Below are 24,306 nucleotides of genomic sequence, written 5' to 3' on the forward strand. Positions count from 1 at the left end.
AAATAAAAAATCATACGCAACAGAAACATTTAAACACTGTTTTATCAGCAAAAAAAGTCAGTCATGTGCCTAAGAAACATTAATTTCACATGTTTCAGTTTGTCAATGTCTTATTTGAAGCTATTGTTAATATTTTCTTTCTGTCTGTTATTGATGATGGATGAATTTAGTTCAGTATTGTTTGTATAGTTTAAGACATTAAGGCAATACATGACATTATTTAGTCAATTTTGGTTCCGACAAGACAACTTTTGTGTTTTAGGTCTTGAGCTGAAAAGTCCGTTAACACGAGGCAGTTCCTAAGTCACAGTGAGGACAGTGACATTCAAAGCTCTGTGTTTGGATGTCAGAGGTCACAGCAGCAGCAGCAGCCCTGCAGGAGGTGGAGGATTTTCAAGGATTTACCAGAGCCCGGTTCATCGAGGTAGGTTTGGCAGGTCTGGATCTGGATCCACACTCAGAGGCCACATTGGTGCCAGACTGCACAGCCTACTGTATGGAGGCAAGGAGGAACACATTAAGGAGCTGACCATTTACTGAAGCTCATAAGTGGAAGGAGATATTTTCAATTCCCCACAATGATGATGAAAGATTTATCATTCAAAACCTCCATTGGCCTTTAAGCCTCAATGTAAATGCACACAAAATTATGTCTGTGTAAGATTAGATATTATATTATATGGTATTATATGATATGATATGATATTATATTATATACAGTATATTTTTCTTTTTTTTCTCTGAACCCACTTTATCCTCACTAGGGTCACAGGGGTCACTTGGTGCCTATCCTAGCTACTTATGAGCAAAGGCGGGGTACACCCTGGACATGTCGCCAGTTCATTGCAGGTATATTATATTATATTATATTATATTATATTATATTATATTATATTATATTATATTATATTATATTATATTATATTATATTATATTATATTATATTATATCATATTATATCAGGGGTGTCAAAATCATTTTTTTCAGGGGCCACATTCAGCCCAATTTGATTACCAGTGGGCCAGACCAGTAAAATAATAGCATAATAGCCTTGAAATAATGACAACTCCAAATTCTTAATATGCAAAAAATAACATTAAATTATGAAAACATGTACATTTTACACACTATCCAAACAAAAAAGATGTGAATAACCTGAATAAACTGAAATTTCTGAAGAAAAACAAGAAGAAATAGTAAGAAAAATTTGATCAATATTATGCCTCAACTTATGATGTCTACATGTGTATTACAGATCAGAGCTACCGAGACACAAAACAGGCAGAATGATGTTCAAATTACACTTATTTTTCTTTAGATGCTTCAGGTTGTTCATATTTGTTCAGGTTATTGATGTTTTATTGTTAAAGGATATCAGAATTTTATGTTCTTTGCAGTAAATCAAAGAGAAAAAAATGGTGTTGTCATTATTTATAGGTGTGATGTCATATTATTTTTTTCACATTAAACCAAGAAGAAAATTTGGAGTCATTATTTCTAGGTTATTATGCTGTTATTTTCAAGTTTGACGCCCTTGACTATTAATATCTTCTGCACTTTTGCAAATTCATCCCGTGGGCCAGATTGGAACCTTTGGTGGGCTGGTTTTGGCCCCTGGGCCACATGTTTGACACCTGTATATTATATTATATTATATTATATTATATTATATTATATTATATTATATTATATTATATTATATTATATTATTCTTCATTTATTTATTTATTCTCCATCTATAAAGTATCAGAAAATGGTGAAAAAGTCTTTTCAGGAAAAGGAAAGAAACCAGAACACACCCCTACCCAAATGTATTTACAATTATTCATATATTTTCTGAACAGCTTAATCCTCCAGGGTTGTGAGGGTGTCGGACCCTATCCCAGTCCACCCTGGATGTGTCACCAGTTCATCACAGGGCTGACATACAGAAACACATTCACACCTGTGGATGTTTTACACTGTATAATTAAGTGCATGTCTTTGGACGGTGGGAGGAATTCTAATAATTTCCTTTTTTTTCTTAATAAAATAAAATAAAATAAAATAAAATAAAATAAAATAAAATAAAATAAAATAAAAATACCAAAATGTGAAATGTGAGATGGGGGTGGGATTTAATAAGTTTTCTTCTTCCCACTCCTTTTTGAGCAGTACATATTGAATTTATTTTGTTATTACTAGTATACATGGCAAATGCTATTTTGTCTTGATCATCTTTATTTATTAATGTATTTGCTCGGAAATTAATTCCTTGTACACAAAAAATGTTCAATTTTTTTCTTCTGCTCAAAACAAATGAATGAAAGAATGAATGAATGAATGAATGAATGAAAATAGTCACTGATTGATTTAAATAGTTGGCAAGTAATTGATTAATTGTTGCAGCTCTACATTGTTTTGATATAAATCCTGAGTTAACCCTCCAGTATCCTGTCCAGCTAGGCCCTTACTAAGCACCAAGTGTGCCTTTTTGACACACTTGTGGAATAATGTCAAAAAAATTTTCATACAGTTTGTTTTTGAGTCTTTTACACTTTTTTCTATTTCATCAACTTGAGCTGTAAATAAAAATACCAAATACTCAATAACTGTCACATTTTTTAACCCTTTAAATGCCGTGTTTGTATTGTAGGCAAACCTTTTTTTTTATTTTTTATTTTTGGATGCAAAAAACAAAACAAAACAAAAAAATTTCAATATACCACATAAAAAGTGGATCACATATTATTTGATTTTTTCATCCTGGCATATGTCAATGATTAACTCCAACATTGGTTAATTTGCATTATTATTTTTGGCGCCAGGTCAAATGTTCAAAAATACTAGCATCTGTCACCAAGTGTGCGGAAAATGCACACCTATAAATCAAACTGTTAAATATTATACATTGATTTATTTTTCTGCTCTAATTTGATTTTATTTTTGTAAATCAAGGTCAGCCCTAATCATACATATCAAATGGAAGAAATAGTGCGTTTTAGGCACACTTGGGAGACAGATGCTAGTCTTGTAATTTTCTTTTGTTTACAATGTGCACATTTTAGCTGACGGCTAGAATTTTAAAGATCATGCAAAAATGAACAACTTTTGAATTCTAACCTTATTTAAATTGTGAAAAATAATATGAAGTTTTTTTAAATCGAAGTGGAAAGTGTGCCTAAAAGGTGCACCCGGATACCAGAGGGTTAAGGTTGTATAAGTGCATCATGAAAACCTGAAGTCATCATGACTAAGACACTGAAAATCAACTTTAGTGGAGTAGATCTTGTGGTTCAGCTGTAGACATTAATTATATTTGCACATTCAAAAATGCTGGACCAGACAAAAGTCAAGCAAATCTGAATCACACTATTATTGAAATTATAACTTGAAAATATATTGGATTACAACATCAGTGTCTCAAAAATGTTTTCACTTTTTGTACCAACAATCAAATATTTCAAGTACTGTCCATTTTATACACTTTAAACATACATAAGTATTAAAATCATGTTTTCATAAGCTCCACTGTCCTTCATGTTCCTCTCATATTGTCCCCGTGGACCTCTACAACCTTTAGACATGTTGAACTGAATTAATTCTGCTCAGTTTCACCCCAAGAATTCCCCATGTTTCCTTTGTTCTTCTGTCCAACTTGTGCCTCAGGTTTTTAAGCCTGAGGGTTTGTGTCAGCTTATTTCCCTCTGAATGTGGCGCTACTGTACACAGTTCAAGACAAAGTACACTACGACAGGAACTGTTTTATTCAAGCAAATACAGTAGGATGAAAAAAGTGCAGTAAAAGAATTACTGACAAGATGATGTGATATTAAAAATGCAGCATCACTATTAGCATTCTAATGTAGGATATCGATATCATTAACCCATAAAGACCCAAATATCCAGTGGTGACCAAAAGCATCTACTGATCTAAACTGTTTAATACCTGTTGATCCACTAATCCCATCAATACATGTAAATAATTGGTGTAAAATACAGTTTGTCATCTATTCATGGTCATCAGATATGACCCATTTGGATGTTCAGAGGCTCCATAGTTACCATGGAAACACTGTCATCTTCTACAACATTGATTCACCAGTAAAACCCATGGAGTTGGATCAGTGACAGTGGATGAAGACGCTGGGTTTATGTTCAGGTAATGAGAATATTGTACTGAAAAAGTCACTTTTTATTCAGTTTTTTTTTTTTTTTTTTTTTTTGATATAATAACCCTCAACATTAATCTGAGTGTTTATGAAGATCTACATAATTAGTTAATTAAATGTAGGAAAATACTTGATTTTCACAGAGAAAACACAAAATACAGAAGATAATATTACAATAGATGGTAATAAATCACTTAAGAAAGATTAGATATAGAGAAAAAAATCCTTTGGGAACAGACACAAAAGTAACACTGGGTTCTCATGGGTTAATCTGTGCTTTTATGAAAAACTACATGTGTAACAGGGTCAATTATCTAGCAGCAATGTGGGTATGTATATTATATTGTGTATTGTTATAATTACACAAAATCTGTTCATTTTATTTTCATTTCTTTTGGTTTGGTACCTGACATTGTGGGCTTCCAGGTCAGTGTGTGGAACTTTTGGTTTTGGTCTGTTCCCCATCAAACAATGTACAGTGTGACACTGCGCACTATAACCTGAGTTTTCACGCCTTTGCCTCTTCCCTTTCGTTCCGGATTTCTGTGGGAGAGGTAAGCAGCCGTGTAGTTCATAAAAATTTCTGGTTTAACCTCTGTTAGTTTAATTTTGTTTTACATGAACCAACTAGTTTAGGCTGTATTAGGCGCTTATAATGTATTTAAACATATTTCTTTATCATTTGGCTTGTGCAGGAGTGTGTTTTACGTGGGATACTGACCGGAGGTTTTTATGTTTTCTGTCACTTTTGTCAGAACAATAAACGGAGACTGCCTCCAAAGACTGACGTGCGGGTCTCGTCATTAAAAGAAAAAGAACACAACGCAGAGTCCGACACCACCGGTTACACATGATCAGTGAATTTAATATGGGAAAATACCTGATTTTCACTGGGGGAAAAAGCAAAATACATAAGATAATATTATCATAAACTAGCACATTGACCCATGTGGATCCACAGGTTCTAGATGTGGTAGTTTTTATGCTGTTGTGTATTCATGCATGCTGTTACCGCCAAAGTGTTCTGGGTATAGCAACTCGATTGTAAGGCTACTGTATTCCAAAATTACTAATATCTGTCAAAATATTGGTCCTATCAGCTTGCCGTTTTTACTAGTCTGTTCCTTTACCAAAAATACTATAGTATGCCAAACTGCGGCAGTCAGCTCTGTACGGATTTTGTGTGAATCCTGAGACACACATACATGCATGCACACAGAGGCCACTACTTGCCTTTTATAATATAGATGGTGATAAATTACTTAAAGGTGCGGGAGACTTTCGTGACCAATTTTCCATCAGATCTGTCAAACCTCAGTCATATCCTCAGTATCATGAATCTGTAAGTCAGTCTGTCATTACTCACCTGAATCTCTTGCATTACAGTGAACAGTTTCTTAGTGCCATCCACCATAAACAAACCATTTGTTTACAAACGAGCCAGGAGGTAAATCGGGCATCTTTGGAATTTTGTTGCGACATGCATTGTGGGAAGCAAAGGTTTGTGCAGCCACCTGACAGCGGCAGCTGGAACACACACGATCAGAAACGGCAGGAACTCCCTTCCTTCTATGCATATTCCTCCAGCCGTACAATTTCAAAGCTAAGAACAATGTATTTATCCTTTCCTATAGCTCCCAAAGCCAAAGAAACACACTTCAAAATAATGAATGATATCTACCCATCAAAAGAGTTACTTAGACTTTGTTTCAATGTACAGGATAACAGTTGTACATTCTGCAATACCGATATTGAAACAACAGACCATTTATTTTTCTTTTGTCGTATGGTGCAAGTGTTTTGGACAGACTTACATACAAAATTGGTTAAAAGAAATATTTCCTTCATCTACATATTATTTTACAAGAGATGACATAACATTTGGTGTTCTGGTAAATAACAAAAAAGAAGAACTCTGTATTAATGTGATTTTATGTATTGCTAAATTCTGTATTCACAAAAGCAAATGTCAAAAATGCCCACCCAACTTTTGTGTTTTCAAAAATGAACTCAAACTGTACTTGAAATCCTTAAAATGTATGAAAAGACCCAAAGCTGTAAAACTTCACTCTTATTTATGTAACATTCCCCTGGACTCAAATGAACAATGAACTAACCTCCCCTTGCAGACTGATTTTGTTTCCTTTTTCTTTTTTCTCTATCTCTCTATTTCTTGAAATTTAATTGTTCCCATTCGTTGCCGATGCACATTCACAATGCCATGTTTGTTATAAGGCACTGTTGTACTGTTATTTTTGAATGTTTTGCCAATAAAAAAAAAAAAAAAAAAAAAAAAAGAATACCCACATAATGCAGAAACACACAAAAAAAAAATAAATAAATAAATTCCTCCTTCCTTCCTTCCTTTCCGTGTGTGTTTCATCCATATAATACCATATGGTCGTGCTGCCGCTGTCAGGTGGCTGCGCGAACCTCCGTTTCCCACAATGCATGTCGCGACAAAATTCCGAAGATGCCCGAGTGATGTCCTGGGTCAGTTTGTAAACACATGGTTTGTTTATGGTGGATGGCACTAGGAAATTGTTCACCTTAATGCAAGAGATTCAGGTGAGTAATCACAGACAGACTTACAGGTTCATGATACTGAGGATATGACTGAGGTTTGACAGATCTGATGAAAAATTGGTCACGAAAGTCTCCTGTACCTTTAAGAAAGGATAAATAAAGAGAAAAAAATCATTTGCGAACTGCCACAAAAGTAGCACAGGGTCTTTATGGGTTAGTATTTGACTGGAGCAAATGCACCATCTAAACTGCAAACACACTCGTCACACTAACATGTTTATGCATTTTAATATGTACGTGCTCATTAGGTTTCTTTACTCTGTGTCTCTTCTTCTTCTACTTGATGCTCATCTACATTTTCATCTTTCTGCTCTGGAGCTTCTGGCTCTGCATCCTCCTCCTCTTCTGTTTGTTGTTGTAATTCTACTCCTTCTGCTTCTCCTACATCCACCTTCCCTTCATCCTTCTGTTCTTCTGACTCTTTACTTTTACTCTCTTCTTTGCCTTCCATCTTCTCCATTAGAGATGTCTTTGCTGCAGAATCTATGAGATAATAATACAATATGGATGAATGACGCTACACTGGGATGACTCAGACAAACTGTGATGCATAAACATGTTACATTTCACTCCTCTCACCCTTTCGTTTCTGCATTTTGCCTCCGGTGACTGTGGTTTTCATCTTTTCCTCTGGGGTGTTTGGGCCAAACACTACATTTCCCTCAGCGTCTGTCCAGTATGAGGTAATTCCTAAGTCAGGTGTTCCCTCCGTGACCTCCAGCTGAGACAGAAGATGAATGAGTTAGTGTGTGACAAAGCTCTGACATCAAAACAACAGTCACACCGGCCAAAAAATAATGTCCACTACTTACCCAGGACGTTCAGAGAGGACAGCCCTACCACTCACACATTTATCCACCTCAGCTCAAATTATCAAGTCTCCTCAACAACGAACCCATCACATGTTCTTTAGGACAACTTATCTGATTTTAGACACATTTTTCTGTTGTACGGAAACATAGGGAAGGATATTATGTATGGAGTCGTGTTCATTTGCTGCAATTTTAACCTAGTTTCACCAATAGACTCTGACTAGACATCGAGTACTGACAGTAGTGTAAAAAATAAAATATTATTATTATTATTATTATTATTATTATTATTATTTCATGTTGTCTGTTTAAAATATTAAACTTCGAACTTCAATGCTATCAATTCTGTAATGACTAAAAACCTACAAAGACTAAACTATAAAGTTAGTTTAATGTTTACCCTATCAGAGTTAAACTGATATTAGGGCTGGGCAGTAAAACAACAGTTAGTCTTATCATGTTTTTTTTTTTTAATTTTTTTTTATATTCATTACAGTACATGTTTGTATTTCTATGTATTTTCCTGTGTTTTACATCATTTTCATTTTCTTTTTGTCTAATTATGTCTTTCAGGTCTTTTTTTTTGTCTCGTTATATCTTTTACAGTGTTTTGCTTTTACACACTTCACTTTTCATCCTTTTGCATCTTTTACCTCATTTTGTCTTTGATGTTATTTTCTCTTTTTTGTCTCTGGTTATTCTCATCATGTTTGATCTTTGTTTCCTTTTTTTTTTTTTAAATACACCATTTTATTTTAACTTTCATCTTTTATCTTCTGTCTTGATTTGTCTGATTGTTTTCATGCCATGTTGTCATTTACACCATCCTTATCTCGCTTCTTTCTCAGCGTTTTAAACTTTTACTTTGTCATCAACTCATTCTTGTCATTCCTTTACACTGTTTTCATCTCTTTTTGTCTCATCTTGTTTTTTTTATGCCATTTTTATCTATCATCACATATTCAACAACTGGTTCCAGGCACAACAAACCCCACCCCTCGCACGTATTGTAGCTTATTTTGGCATGGATCCAGCTGATGTCATCATGTCTATATGTGTGGTGATGTCAGCATATCAATTGCCTCTATATATGTGCCAAGTCTGAGGTAAATTGAGACAAAATTGATGTTTTTATAGACATTTTGCCCATTATAAGTCAATGGGTAAAAATTATTTTACAAATTCATAAAAAATGCGAACTTTGGGTAATTAATACAAATGATCAGCAAATACTTAATACATGCTACTAATCAATTATCTGACATTCTTTTATTGAACTAATGAAAGAAACGAATTTCCCATTTGGGGGATCAATAAAATTTATCTGCATCTGTGTATCTTTGTATCTGTATATTGCAGATGAAAAATAGCCACTGGGCTAACTGGTGCTTTTACAACAATGTGAATTAATGTATAATGCCCCTTCTTAAAAAACAAACAAACAAACAAACAAACAGACAAAAAAAACAATAAAATAACCCTTTATTGGCCAAGTGACCATTTTTGGTAATTTCCACAAACAGTAAATATCAGACCAATCATGTGCCTCATTTTGTTTTTTTGTTTTTTTTTATAACACTATACAGCAGTGTTTTTCAACCGTGGGGTCGCCTGGAGCTCAAATGGGGTCGCCTGAAATTTCTAGTAATTAATAAAAATAAAGAAAAACTTACTAATACAAAATATAGGATGAGTTGAGAGAGACAATCACAGTATATAATAGACATGACAAACTGTGAAGCTGAAACTGTGGCACTGTGGTTCTGTTTATCTGTCAAATGTTCATTGTGGTCAGTTTCAGATGCTGCAGCTCTTTCATAATTCCTAGTTTGAGTTCTTGTTTGTTCAGTATTAATTGTCAGCCTTGTAAATCCAAGCTGGACTGACTGTACATATCCTGAGCAAGGAAAATCAAATTCTCACTTTGTGCAGTAATCTACACCTGGCTTTTCTGCCTCCGTCCATAATAATATACATTATATAGACTAAATGTTTTTTAAAATTAACATTTGTTTGCAACTTAGTATAACAAACTATTACATGATCAAAAACAAATTAATTTTAGCAAAAAAAAAAAAAGTCTCTGTTTTGAATGTCTGGGGTCGCCACAAATTTGTGATGTTAAAATGGGGTCACGAGCGAAAAAAGGTTGGGAACCACTGCTATACAGTGATTCAGAAAGATTTTATAGACATTTTGAAGCTGTAAATTGTGAATATGAGTGATTTTTTGTCAGTTTATGACCTTATAACAGTTGTTTATTGCATGTGTTTACTTTTTAGCAAGTGCTGCTCAGATGTTTTATGGCAAGAGCAGGGAGACTGTTGTCACGGCAACCGACAAGGATGTACTGACCGATGTCCATTAACACACAAAGGTTGAACTTTCGAATTTCAGAGTATTTCAATGAGTGCCCTTTTAAATGGTTAAAAAAAAAAAAGTATGAAAATGTTTATGTTTATGCCTAATCATGTAAATTCATTGCGTGCTGTGTTGAGAAATCTGATGTTTAAATTTATGTGTCGCCTGAATCACTCGGAAAATACTATAATTTTATTGCTGACAAATCTTGCATATAGTGCTGTACGTTACACATCTGTGTTCTGGAAACACTGGTTTGACTGCCTCTTGAAAGTATAGAGGGTTTTTTGTGTTTTTTATTGGGTTTGTATTTATCTGTTTGCTTTTTAATGTGGGCCATGAGTCTGAAATAAAGCCTATCTATCTATCTATCTATCTATCTATCTATCTATCTATCTATCTATCTATCTATCTATCTATCTATCTATCTATCTATCTATCTATCTATCTATCTATCTATCTATCTATCTATCTATCTATCTATCTATCTATCTATCTAGTGACTATGTAAAATATATAAGTAATGTGACTATTTTCATGACTTATTGAGTTTGATGACTTATTATTAATTCATAATGACCCAAACATTCACTGTCGACCAAAGCCTATCCACTGTTGTAAAATGTTAAATACTTGTTGATCCACTAATCCTATCAACACATGTAAATAATTGGTGTCAAATGCAGTTTGTCATCTTTTCATGGTCATCAGATATGACCCATTTGGACATTCAGAGGCTTTGTAGTTACTGTGGAAACACCGTCATCTTCTACAACACTGATTCACCAGTAAAACTCATGGAGTTGGATCAATGACAGTGAGTGAAGACAGTTGTTTTTATGTTCAGTTAATGATATCTTTGCTGAAAAAAATAACTTTTTCTCTCTCTCTCTTTTTCTCTTTCTTCTCTAATATAATAACCCTCAAATTTAATCTGAGCTTTTATGAACATCTACATTATCAGTGAATTAAATGTAGGAAAATACTTGATTTTCACTGAAAAAACACAAAATAAAGAAGATAATGTTACAATAATGGTGATAAATCACTTAAGAAAGGTTAGATAAAGAGAAAAATTCATTTGGGGCGTGCCACAAAAGCAGCACTATCTATCTATCTATCTATCTATCTATCTATCTATCTATCTATCTATCTATCTATCTATCTATCTATCTATCTATCTATCTATCTATCTATCTATCTATCTATCTATCTATCTATCTATCTATCTATCTATCTATCTATCTATCTATCTATCTATCTATCTATCTATCTATCTATCTATCTATCTATCTATCTATCTATCTATCTATCTATCTATCTATCTATCTATCTATCTATCTATCTATCTATCTATCTATCTATCTATCATGAGAACATATTTGGCCACATCACCCAGCCCTAGTATAAAGGCACTATTGGTACTCAAGGAACATGGTGAAAAAACACACTTGGCCTACTTCAGGGGTGTCAAACTCATTTTAGTTCAGGGGCCACATTAATCTCAAGTGGGCTAGACCAGTGAAATAATAACATAATAACCTGTAAATAATGACATGACCACTCCAAATTTTTCTCTTTGTTTCAGTGCAATTAAAATTAAATTAAGGAAATGTGTACATTTACAAACTATCAAAACAAAAATGATGTTAATAACCTGAAAAAAACTGAAATTTCTTGAGAAAAATAAGTGCAATTTTAACAATATTACACCTCAACCTAACACTTATACATGCATATTACGGATTGAATCTACAAAGGCACAAAATATTTAATAACAGGAAGAATAATGTTAAAATTTCACTTTTCAGGTTTCAGGTTTTTCACATTCAGGATAGTTTGTAAATGTTAATATTTTCATAATTTAATGTAAGTTTTTACTCTTAAAAAAAAAAAGAAAAATTTGGAGTTGTCATTATTTAGCAGTGTAATGTAATATTATGTTTTTCACATTAAACTAAGAAAATTTGGAGTCATTATTTATAGGTTATTATGCTATTATTTTAGTTGTGATCACATTGTTCTGTATGGAGAACCTGAACTTAAATGAGTCCGACAGCCTTGATTGTGTAATTTTTGCGCTTTGCAAATTCATCCCGCGGGCCTTACTGGAACCTTTGGCGGGCCAGTTTTGGCCCCCAGGCGGCATGTTTAACACCCCTGGTCTACATTATCTTCATTGTTCTCAGACTTAGACCTGCTAATCCACATGTTCACTTCAAAAGCAGGAATAAATGCCTATCCCAACTGCAGGTTCAGAAAATGAATAAATAAATGAATATATATCCGTTTTACTACAGAATTTTCTTTCTTGTACATATGTGTGTATTTTTATTTTATTTTTTTTTATTTATTCTTATTATTATTTTCATTGTGGGTTTGGTTCTTGTACACCTTGTTCAAAAAAAAAAAAGAAAAATGCTAAGTGTGGCTCTGAATTCAGGGTTGTTTTTTTTTTTTTTTGTTGGACAGCGACTATTATATTTTTCTGTCAGATTTGTATTGCCTGAATTGTTGAGTTTGTCTTTGTTGTGCCATACTTTTCAATTAAAAAAAAAAAAAAAAAAAAAGCAGGAATAAATAAGTTTAATATTCTGCCTAAGACTTGGTTATGGGAAATGGCTGCAGCAGTATTTTCAGGTTCTTTCAGATTTAAAGAAGCCACTGATGAAAATGTCTGTGATTATCCTTTATCTTGGAGGAAAAACTATATAAATAATAGAATTTGTGCTGTATGTGACCAGACAACAAAGGGGGACAGCATTAGTCTTCTCACAATTACACTCAGATGAGCTTGATATACTGTCAGAGATTAACGTCACATTATATCACAGGTGTCAAACATACAGCCCGGGGGCCAAATCCGGCCCTCCAAAGGGTCCAGTCCGGCCCTTGGGATGATTTTGTGAAAAGCAAAAATTACACTGAGAGATTAACAATCCTTTCAGTTCAGGTTCCACATTCAGATCAATATGATCTAAAATGGGTCAGACCAGTCAAATACTATCATAATAACATAGAAATAATGACAACTCCAAATTTTTCTCTTTGTAAATGTAAATATTTTCATGTATTTACACTAAAACAAGGATTAATTTCGCAAAAAATGTGAATAACCTGAAAAAATATGAACAACCTGAAATGTCTTAAGAGAAGTAAGTACAATTTCAACAATTTTCTGCCTGTTACTAAATGTTTTGTGGATTTGTAGCTCCAATGTGATCTGTAAGTTATAATGTACATGTTTAAATTAAAAACTGAGGCAAAATATTGTTAAAATTATACTTATTTTTTCAGTTTGTTTGTGTAATTCACATCTTTTGAAAGGATCGTTTGTAGATGTAAACCTTTTCATGATGTAAATTTGCTTTTTTCACTCTAAAACATAGAGAAAAGTTTGGAGTTGACATATAGTAACATAATAATATATAAATTCTACTGGTCTGGCCCTCTTCAGATCAACTTTAGTTGAGTGTGGCCCCTGAACTAAAATGACTTTGACACCCCTGCATTATATGTTGGTTTTGGGAGCGCTGTAAATCAAGCTCGCCTCAGGTAATTGTACATGAAACAAATATCTGGAGCAGGATTACTCTAGAAGGGAGGGTGGTCTTCATGCTGGTGGTTGATCTTCAGGGAAGTCCGAGTCTACAGAAAAACAGTGACTGGGAGTGAAAAGTGAAAGAGACAACTGAAACCAAAGAGTGGACAGTGAACGGAGTGACGGCGGAGTGACTGAGGGTTTGACCAAAGTGAAATAAGACGACTCAAAGAGGAAAGAGAAGGAGTGGGAGGTGGGGAAGAACATGCTCATTTTTTATTAGTCTCACCAAGAAACAGGGGAACAAATAATCACTACAGACTCATATTAACAGTGACCTCGGAGTCCTTACAGGAGTGGCAACAATTTCATCTTCATCGTGAAGAAAGGAGTCATCATAATCATTAATGAAGGACTGTGAAGGGGGGGGGGGGTCATAATGGTGAATACATAGACAATAATGATATGACAGTGAGCTGACATATTCACTACAGACGTGGAGACAGTGAGGTGACGTTCACAGTGACTGGGAAACAATGGAGTAAACAACTGATGAAATGACATGTAACATTAAACGACCATGTTTTAGCTCATTTGATAGCAATTTTGCAGATTTTCTTAAGCAAAAAAAAAAAAAATATAGTAATTTCTGTGTTTTCTACTGCTTTGCTTTAAAGAACTGTTGTAAGTTTGCAACATTAGGGAGTAAAAATCAAAGTGCAGAGACCTGAAACTGGTTTGTGATGGTTAATCCACCTGGCGAAACCTGTTCTTACAATTAAAACAGAATCTCAAATGCATGATGTCCTAAATTCCTAACAGAATTTGAACGCACCATCCAATTGCCTGACAGTAAATCTCAGTTCACGGCAATAAAATGCATGTTTCAAGTCCCTGCGAGTTGGTTTTTTCCATATCTGAACTGGATGATGTTACAAAGGTCAATACATTAGACATTCCACACTAACTTTATAATTTAATTTCTAACTTGAACTATTACCTCTGGTTTTCTTTCTGCAGTTACAACTTCCTTTTGTCTTCTGAAGCAAACAACAACTTTACACAAACAAAAACTAACTTTGCACCAGTGAAATTTGGAGTTGGCATAATGTCACAAAAGCCTTCAGCTGATATTAGATTTGTTATTATTGGACCAAATGTTTATGCACAGATGTTCATTTATGCTTTAAGTTTGGATTTCTCTCTGAACTATAATGCGTTCAGATTGTTCAGCACCTTTTGACTTCATTTCCTACATAAACATCGAACACATCCTCAAGCTGTTTTTTCTTTTCTTCTTTTTTTTTCTCTTTTCATTTATACATATTTACGACATGATTTGGACCGCTTTTATTTTTTCTTGCTGTCCGCGTCTTCAGGGATGAACACACTTACGGTGAAGTCCCCGCTCTCCGTGCCATACTTGTTCTTCACCAGGATGCTGTACTTGCCAGAGTCCGATATGTTCACGCCGGTGATGGTGAAACTGGCGAACTTGCCCGACTCGAACTTCAGGATGCAGTGGTCGTCGGATGTGATCTCTCTGTCATTCTTCAGCCAGGTGACCTCTGGCACGGGGTTACCCGAAATGTTACAGGTCAGATTGAGGGCCTGAGGGGGAGGGGAGGGGGGACATCAGCCAGTCAAGGACCAGACAGACACATGGACTACACTGGTCAACAACAAATTTATTGTTTAGGTTTTTTGAGCTGATTTAGGATAATTTTGGTGTGCTGAATCCAAAAATCACATTCATTTTGCTCAATCAGGTCAACTTTCTGAACTATGCTACATATTGGCTTTTTAACATTTTTGCTTACATTTATGGGTATTTTCACATCATATGATACAAAATTCTTTCATATTTCTTGCAATAAACGAGTTCTGAAGATTTTACTTTTGCCAATTTGTGATTAATGTTTTTTTTTAATTTTACAGGTGAATGAAATGGCTTCGACTAGAAGATCTTGCAAAAATAAGCCTGACGTATTCTGCAATATCTGCGGTGAATACACCATTGTACCTAACAGGAATCCTGTTAGAAAATGATTTTTTTTCTCTTAAAACCTATTTTGGGTGAGAACTATATAAAAAATCAACTGATAAAGTCACAAAAATGTCATCAATTTTGTGAGAAGATCAAATTTTTCAAAATCAAATTAACAAAAAAACCTGACCTGGTTGAGAAAAACAGATGTCATTTTTGGATTTAGCGGTGCACAATGGTCCTAATTCAGTTGAAAAAACCTAGACAACTTGCAAACAACATTTTTTGTAACCCAGTGCTATTGAGGTTATGCACATACGTCACATGATCACGTGGTTCTCTGTTTAGGACGCCATATTGGTAGGCAAGCTTTCCTTTGGATCGTACAATGTGTTAAACAATGGACCTGCTAAACTCCTGTGAGCCGTTTATAACGTAGCTTTCACCACTTATAAGTTAGGCAGAAAGACCGCTCGGTTCCATTGATGGCAGCGGTGGTTCTGTTCTGCCGACTGTTGTTTATAGTTATTACTGTGGTTAGCCTAGCTTCTCAGTATTGTTAGCCTGTGTGCCTGTTGCGCTTAGCGGCCTGGAAAAAAAAATTGTCATCATGTGGTACGGTGATGAAGACCCCTTTAAACCTACCAGGAGGGCTTCCCCTGGCCTGTCAGCCTATAGAGACAGAATGATTGTGGATCTACCTGCTCCCTTTGCCGGCGATGGCAGCCAGAGTTTCCTCAGCTGGAAGTGGCAGTCGGAGCTATGGTGGGTGACACCGGTGAGTTCAGCTGGAGCTGGTGACAATACTGCCCACCGTCTGTGACAGTCTGCTTTTCTACTGTGGGACAGCCTTCCCCATGCGGTCAAGTCAAATTATGCAGCCGTGAAAGAGAAGATGGGATCGGCTTTTGGACAGAGACAGTTACTGGACTGTTTTAGAGCTAACATATCAGCTCGTTCACGAGTTCCGGGGCAGAGCCTGGAGGTGTACGGCTGATGTGAGCCGGCTGGAGCTGGTACGGGTGTTTTTGCCTCTGAGTTGCCCGCACATCACTAATGTTAGTAAACATTGAAACTAGGGATGCTCCGATACCGATACCAGTATTGGGCATCGGCTCCGATACTCAGTGTGTGTACTCGTACTCGTAAAAGTAATCCGATACGACTGCACCGATACCACTTATGGCCATGTGACATTCCCAGTTCAGTGCAGCAGGTACGAGGAGGAGGAATAATGTGTGTGGAGTGTGAAGAGTGTGGAGATTTAACGAAATAAGCGACGGTGATAAAAGTAACACAGACTGCAAATAATGTTACAGACACAGACAGATACGGACGCGGCGTTCTGTCCGTCCTCTGTGTACTGTCCATCCGTTTTCCAGGTGCTGGTGGAGACAGAGAATACCACCAGGAGTACGGAGCGGTGCAGACCACCGCCAGTGGAAGTGAAAACGAAACGTATCACTCATTTCTCTTCCTGCTGAAGCTAAGCTTTTAAACCTTACCAGCGAAAACGCTGCAATATTAGTATCACATTAGTGTTACCTCTGTCGTATCCATGTTTGTTATTACTGACTTTCTTCTTCTTCTTCTCAAAAAAACAAAACAAAAAAAAAAACAAAAAACTTTCCTCTTCTTCGTGGTATTTGTCCAGTATGGTTAATTCAGAGCGGCGCCCCCTGGTGGATTAATTAGGAAACGCTCATTCCAACACATTAAATGTCAGTAGCAGCACTTTTTTTCCGGTCAGACTAATGACAACGACAATAAAGCACATTTACAAAAGGAACTAAGAACTGGAATGGGATTATTAAGTACTTGTATCGGTACTCGGTATCAGCAAGTACTCAAATGTAAGTACTCGTACTCGTACTTGGTCTGGAAAAAAGTGGTATCGTGCATCCCTAATTGAAACTCATGTATGGTGTCTTTATCACAAGCAGACATACTCGCAAATAACAAAACATGCAAACACGAGTCCAAAGAAAAACACGATATAAAGCAACAGTTGTGACTTTCTGGATCCAGATAGCGTGCCTACCAATATGGCGGTGTAAACAAAAATCACATGACCAGTGATGTCAGCTGGAAGTCCTCAATATGATGATGCAGTGTCCTTCAGTTTACCTTGCCCTCCTGTATGGTGACCACATCAGGAAGACCTCCTGCTACACGAGCACGGTCTGAAAGAAACAAGAAGTTCCATTTTTACAATAAATAAAACTGAGCCCAGCATTATGTCTTTATCATGTATCTATACTAGTTTTCCCTGCATTTCCCCATATTGATTTGTCTGACACTTTTTGTGAATAATACTTTCCATGCAATATAAAGCCTTTAAATGCACACATTAGGAAATTAAAGCTTCAGCATACTGTATAATCTACAGTTTTGACTGTTATTGACCTCTATGCCTCTATTTTCTTACCATTTATTTATTCTATTTTTTATTTTATTCGTTATCGCCTTATACTACATACTGAGACCTGGGTTACTACATTTTGTTCTATCATCTACCGTTGATCGAATGACAATAAAAGTGAGTCTGAGTCTATGAACTCCAGTATGAGGCTTTGAAGACTGAAAACAAGGACACACAACAACACTTACTTCTCTCTGCAAGGGCAGCAGCCCTGAGGGGTGAACAACAAATGACATCAAATTAGAAATGAATGTGAGGATTTGTGTCCAGAACTTCCCTCCAACAAGAAAAACAACTTCCATTTAAGTAATGCTCGAAAAATGCAGAGAATGAGAGTAAGTGACTGTGTGTTTATGCTGTTGATGCTGTTGTTGTGGTTACATAAAGCTGAAAACATATATGTTGTTGAGACGTTTGTGTCTTACTTGAGTCTCTGGAATTCTGCAAAAGCGTCATCAAATGCTGCAAAACACAAACAGGTTGAAAAGAAATTACAATTGTGCTTATATGAAGAGATAGTTTATATGTCACTGAAGCTATGCAAGATAAAATATTTATATTTAAGATGTAAGATTATTCTTTCCCTCCACCATCAGACTCCTTAACAGCTGACAGGAGTCTACAACAACAGCCATACTGACTATTTACAGCATGGGTGTCAAACATACGGCCTGTGGGCCAAAACCGACCTGCCAAAGGATGCAAGGATCTGACCCATGGGACAATCAGTGATGTCACAATTTTAGTTCAGGTTCCACTCACAGACCAATTTGATCTATAGTGGGCCAGATGAGCAAAATACTGTCACAATAAACTATAAATAATGACAATTCCAAATTTTGCTCTTGTTTTAGTATAAAAAAGTAAAATTACATGAAAATGTTTACGTTTAGAAACTATCCTTTCACAAAAACTATGAATAATTTGAACAAATCTGAACAACGTGAAATATCTTACGAGGAGTATGTGTAATTTTATCAATATTCTGTCTGTTATTAAATATTTTATGTATTTATAGATCTACTGTGATCTGTAAGTTGTAATTTACATGTGTAAATGATAAACAAAGGCATAATATTGTTAACATTACACTTATATTTCTTAAGATATTTTAGATTGTTCATGTTATGCACATTTTTAATGAAACTTTGTAGACGTAAACATTATATAATGTCATTTTACTTTTTTACACTGTTATTATTTTACTGGTCTGACCCACTTCAGATCATATTAGGCTGAGTGTGACCTCTGAACTAAACTGAGTTTGACACCTGTGGTTTTACAGTGTTTACATTTTCAACTGTCATATTGTTTATGCACCTTATACTCAATAATTGCACTTATATCACACTGTTCATCTCTGACAGTCTTGTACATTTAAAATCTTATTTATTTCTGACAGTTTGCACAATTACTTAGATATTGCACATTTATGTAAATACATATTTCTCTCTCACTAATAGAAGTTCATATATATATATATATATATATAATATTTTTATGCTCATTCTTTGTTGCATGCCATCCTTAACCTCCTAAGAAGAAAGGAAATGTCAGCAAAGTACAAGCTTTTTTTTTTTTTAAATTAAATCAGTGCCTATATTGGAAACATCATGATGCAACAGTTTTATCAGATGCAGTTTTTAAAATTTTTATGGAATGTCCTTTGTGGTGAACAGTTTTCTTTCCTTTTTTTTTGTATAAAGCTGTGAAACTCTTGTCCATAAATGTGGACAGAAAACCCATAGCTGGGTCTTAGGAGGTTAAATGCCAGTTTGTTTTAATTTCCCAGTTAAATTACTCTATTTCTATTTTTATACATCTCTTTGCATTCATTGTGGACGGCAAAGTAAGATTTTCATTGTGTATGGAAACCTGTTTCTTTACTGTACACATGACAATAAAACGCTTTGAATCAGTATCAACTAATAGTAAAGCTAAGTTTCTAACAGGGTGACGGTCTTACCTTGACCGCTCAACTCAGCGGTTCTCCTCAGGCCGCCTTTTCCGTCATTGAACTCAATGGCGTATTTGCCCATGTCTTTTTCTGTGGGGTCTGTGATCTGCAGCCACAGCTGTTCTCCCACTACACCACTCTTTATACGGTCAGAGAAGGCAATGGCTGAATCTCTGCAAGGAAGCAAATCAGACAGCGATAGAAACACATAAATACAGTAAAATAAAGGTGAACAGAGTAGTTCATGTAAGGGTAATTAGTGCATATAAATAAAACGAGCTCAAGTCAAGTAAATTGCTGCAGATTTAGCCGATGTAACTAATTCATTTCAACCCAATATGTGCAGATTCATTTTTCAATATAGAGTAAAACCAGGACTTACTTATAGTGCCATGTCACTTGCAGTAAATCGTTGTAGTAGCTGACGAAAGTGTAGAGTCGGATGCCTTCATCTGTGCTTGTGATCTTCAGTGGAGTGGAAGAATTAGCTGCAATAAAGAAGCACAAACAGATGATTAGACGTGTGATAATAAGAGAAATCTAGGATTAATCAATAATATGGTTTAAATCTTACCGATAAAGCTGAAAACTTCATTCATCAAGTCTTTGAAACCTTGGGAGATAGATAGATAGATAGATAGATAGATAGATAGATAGATAGATAGATAGATAGATAGATAGATAGATAGATAGATAGATAGATAGATAGATAGATAGATAGATAGATAGATAGATAGATAGAGGGGAAAAGAAGGATGGAAGGAGTGAGGGAAGGAGAGAGAGAAGGGATGGATGGATGGATGGATGGATGGATGGATGGGGGAAGGAAGGAGGGTAGGAAGAAAGGAAGGAGGGAGAAAAGAAGGATGGAGGGAGTGAGAGAAGGAAGGAATGGGGGACGGACGGGCGGACAGACAGAGACAGATAGATAGATAGATAGATAGATAGATAGATAGATAGATAGATAGATAGATAGATAGATAGAGGGGAAAAGAAGGATGGAAGGAGTGAGGGAAGGAGAGAGAGAAGGGATGGATGGATGGATGGATGGATGGATGGATGGGGGAAGGAAGGAGGGTAGGAAGAAAGGAAGGAGGGAGAAAAGAAGGATGGAGGGAGTGAGAGAAGGAAGGAAGGAAGGAAGGAATGGGGGACGGACGGACGGACAGACAGAGACAGATAGATAGATAGATAGATAGATAGATAGATAGATAGATAGATAGATAGATAGATAGATAGATAGATAGATAGATAGATAGATAGATAGAAAAAGAAGGATGGAAGGAGTGAGGGAAGGTTAGAGAGAAGGGATGGGGGAAGGAAGGAGGGTAGGAAGAAAGGAAGGAGGGAGAAAAGAAGGATGGAGGGAGTGAGGGAAGGAGAGAAGGAAGGAAGGAAGGAATGGGGGATGGACAGACGGACAGACAGACAGACAGATAGATAGATAGATAGATAGATAGATAGATAGATAGATAGATAGATAGATAGATAGATAGATAGATAGATAGATGGATGCTTGGTCAGTAAATGTATTTGCACCTGAACATGAACATGTGTATGTGTTTGTGGTCTTCACCTTGATCCTTCAGGTTCAGAGTGGACGTGTCTTTTCCTCTGTCATCCTTCAGAACCACCTCATACACACCAGAGTCCTTCTTGGAAATCTGAAAAAACAACAACAGTGTCAGAGTTGGCACTAAACAGCACCGAACATGACCAGCATTTTATTAAAGGAATATGATTTGAACAAATCTGCGAAGGATGCTGCAGAACACACAGATGTGACATGAAAGCAAAAAAGCTAATGGACGAACAGACAAAGAACAAAGCATTCTCAAACAAAACCAGACTTAAGATGAAAACAGAAAACTGAGTCCAACTTTTAGTCTTCTCCAGTTTAAGGTGGCCACATAGTCTGCTGTGTCTGCTGGGGACTCGCGCTGAAATGGGACACATGTGACATTATGTTTACAGGTTAGAAAAGGATGATGACATGCCACTCTACCACTTGGACAGACACGTAGGAACAAAACCATGGGATGGCAATGAATGAATAAAGAAAAAAGAGGGTTAAAAGAGCAGAAAAGAGGAGATTAACACAGGAAAGAAGGTGACAGACCAGTGAGAGAAAGAAAAGTGATAAACAGTGATCATGATGACTAAGGATTTAGCTGTTAAAATAGGTTTAAAGTGAAATGTATTTAACCCTTTCATGCATGAATTATAAGAACCTTAAGTTTTTTTTCCTGAGTGTTTTTATTCCTCTTTAGGCATGAAAAAAAAACAAAACAAAACAATGCAATTGAAATTTTTATGACCCTATTTTTCATGGAGTTACAAAAATATCCACTCAGCTGGACACCATGCATTTAATTTTTGAAGCAAAGAAACATACAGGGTGGGGAAGCAAAATTTACAATGAACATTTAGTTGTTTTTTCTCAGCAGGCACTACGTCAGTTGTTTTGAAACCAAACATATATTGATGTCATAATCATACCTAACACTATTATCCATACCTTTTCAGAAACTTTTGCCCATATGAGTAATCAGGAAAGCAAACGTCAAAGAGTGTGTGATTTGCTGAATGCACTCGTCACACCAAAGGAGATTTCAAAAATAGTTGGAGTGTCCATAAAGACTGTTTATAATGGAAAGAAGAGAATGACTATGAGCAAAACTATTACGAGAAAGTCTGGAAGATATTATTAAAAAAGAATGGGAGAAGTTGTCACCCGAATATTTGAGGAACACTTGCGCAAGTTTCAGGAAGCGTGTGAAGGCAGTTATTGAGAAAGAAGGAGGACACATAGAATAAAAACATTTTCTATTATGTACATTTTCTTGTGGCAAATAAATTCTCATGACTTTCAATAAACTAATTGGTCATACACTGTCTTTCAATCCCTGCCTCAAAATATTGTAAATTTTGCTTCCCCACCCTGTACAAAACAAAACACAAAATATGAGACATTTTCTGTATGGGGGGGTGGAGGGATGTGGCATTCTTTTATATTAGAGTCGTAGCCATGTCATATATTAGGAATAATAATAATAACAGTGATGTCATTGCATTAGTGGTTTTTGTCCAGGGCAGGATCCTCATGTCTAATACAACTAATACTAATACTAATACTAATACTAATACTAATACTAATACTAATACTAATACTAATGCAATACTAATACTAACACTAATACTAAAACTAATGCAATACTAATACTAATACTTATACTCCAGGGCAGGATCCTCATGTTTAATACAACTAATACTAATACTAATACCAATGTAATACTAATACTAAAACTAATGCAATACTAATACTAATACTAATACTAATACTAATACTAATACTAATACTAATACTAATACTAATGCAATACTAATACTAACACTAATACTAAAACTAATGCAATACTAATACTAATACTAATACTCCAGGGCAGGATCCTCATGTTTAATACAACTAATACTAATACTAATACCAATGTAATACTAATACTAAAACTAATGCAATACTAATACTAATACTAATACTAATACTAATACTAATACTAATACTAAAACTAATGCAATACTAATACTAATACTAATACTAAAACTAATGCAATACTAATACTAATACTAATACTAATGCAATACTAATAATAATACTAATGCTAATGCAATATTAATACTAATACTAATACTAATACTAAAACTAATGCAATACTAATACTAATACTAATGCAATACTAATACTAATACTAACACTAAAACTAATGCAATACTAATACTAATACTAATACTAATACTAATACTAATACTTATACTCCAGGGCAGGATCCTCATGTTTAATACAACTAATACTAATACTAATACCAATGCAATACTAATACTAATACCAATGCAATACTAATACTAAAACTAATGCAATACTAATACTAATACAATACTAATGCAATACTAATACTAACACTAAAACTAATGCAATACTAATACTAATACTTATGCAATATTAATACTAATACAATACTAATGCAATACGAATACTAATACTAAAACTAATGCAATATTAATACTAATACTAATACTAATACTAATACTCCAGGGCAGGATCCTCATGTTTAATACAACTAATACTAATACTAATACCAATGCAATACTAATACAATACTAAAGCAATGAAATCCATGTTATTTCTTATCTCTGACAGGTCCCAGACTCTGTTATAAAACAATGCCTATGTATTATATGGAAAAATCGCAAATTTTGTACTGATTTTTTAATAAAACAAGTTGCCTCAAGTATTCAAACTGGCATTTAAAAGGTTAAAATCCAGAAAATTATTAAATATTTGGTAGTTTTGAACAGAGCTGTACAAGTTTAAGAGATGTATTCAGAAAAAAGCAGGAAAAATATTGATATATGATGATTTTATAGCAGTTTTTTACGTACATGTACATTTTTGGCTAGAGGGTGCAAGAAATATCTGTAGCATATATTAAGA

At 35.0% G+C, this 24,306-nt stretch overlaps 1 protein-coding gene across 2 annotated transcripts in view; it reads right to left on the reverse strand.

Moving 5' to 3' along the window:
- Positions 1-6,880: 6,880 nt before the first annotated feature.
- Positions 6,881-24,306, reverse strand: part of LOC115411368 (myomesin-1-like) — a 76,426-nt gene continuing 59,000 nt past the window's right edge. Inside the window, exons 31-41 of one of the 2 annotated variants that reach the window (XM_030123474.1) lie at positions 21,698-21,757; positions 21,394-21,481; positions 20,392-20,430; positions 20,200-20,305; positions 19,827-19,990; positions 18,286-18,322; positions 18,049-18,071; positions 17,566-17,621; positions 14,847-15,062; positions 7,317-7,458; positions 6,881-7,220 (exon numbers count right to left, since the gene is read on the reverse strand). In XM_030123474.1, the coding sequence (XP_029979334.1) occupies positions 6,982-7,220; positions 7,317-7,458; positions 14,847-15,062; positions 17,566-17,621; positions 18,049-18,071; positions 18,286-18,322; positions 19,827-19,990; positions 20,200-20,305; positions 20,392-20,430; positions 21,394-21,481; positions 21,698-21,757 (1,170 nt within the window). In that variant the 3' untranslated portion in view covers positions 6,881-6,981. Of the gene's footprint in view, positions 7,221-7,316; positions 7,459-13,705; positions 15,063-17,565; positions 17,622-18,048; positions 18,072-18,285; positions 18,323-19,826; positions 19,991-20,199; positions 20,306-20,391; positions 20,431-21,393; positions 21,482-21,697; positions 21,758-24,306 lie in introns of those variants that run through there. The other variant, XM_030123475.1, reaches the window with a different exon arrangement.

The sequence above is a fragment of the Sphaeramia orbicularis genome, chromosome 20, assembly GCF_902148855.1.
Source record: "Sphaeramia orbicularis chromosome 20, fSphaOr1.1, whole genome shotgun sequence".
Taxonomy (NCBI): Eukaryota; Metazoa; Chordata; class Actinopteri; order Kurtiformes; family Apogonidae; genus Sphaeramia; species Sphaeramia orbicularis.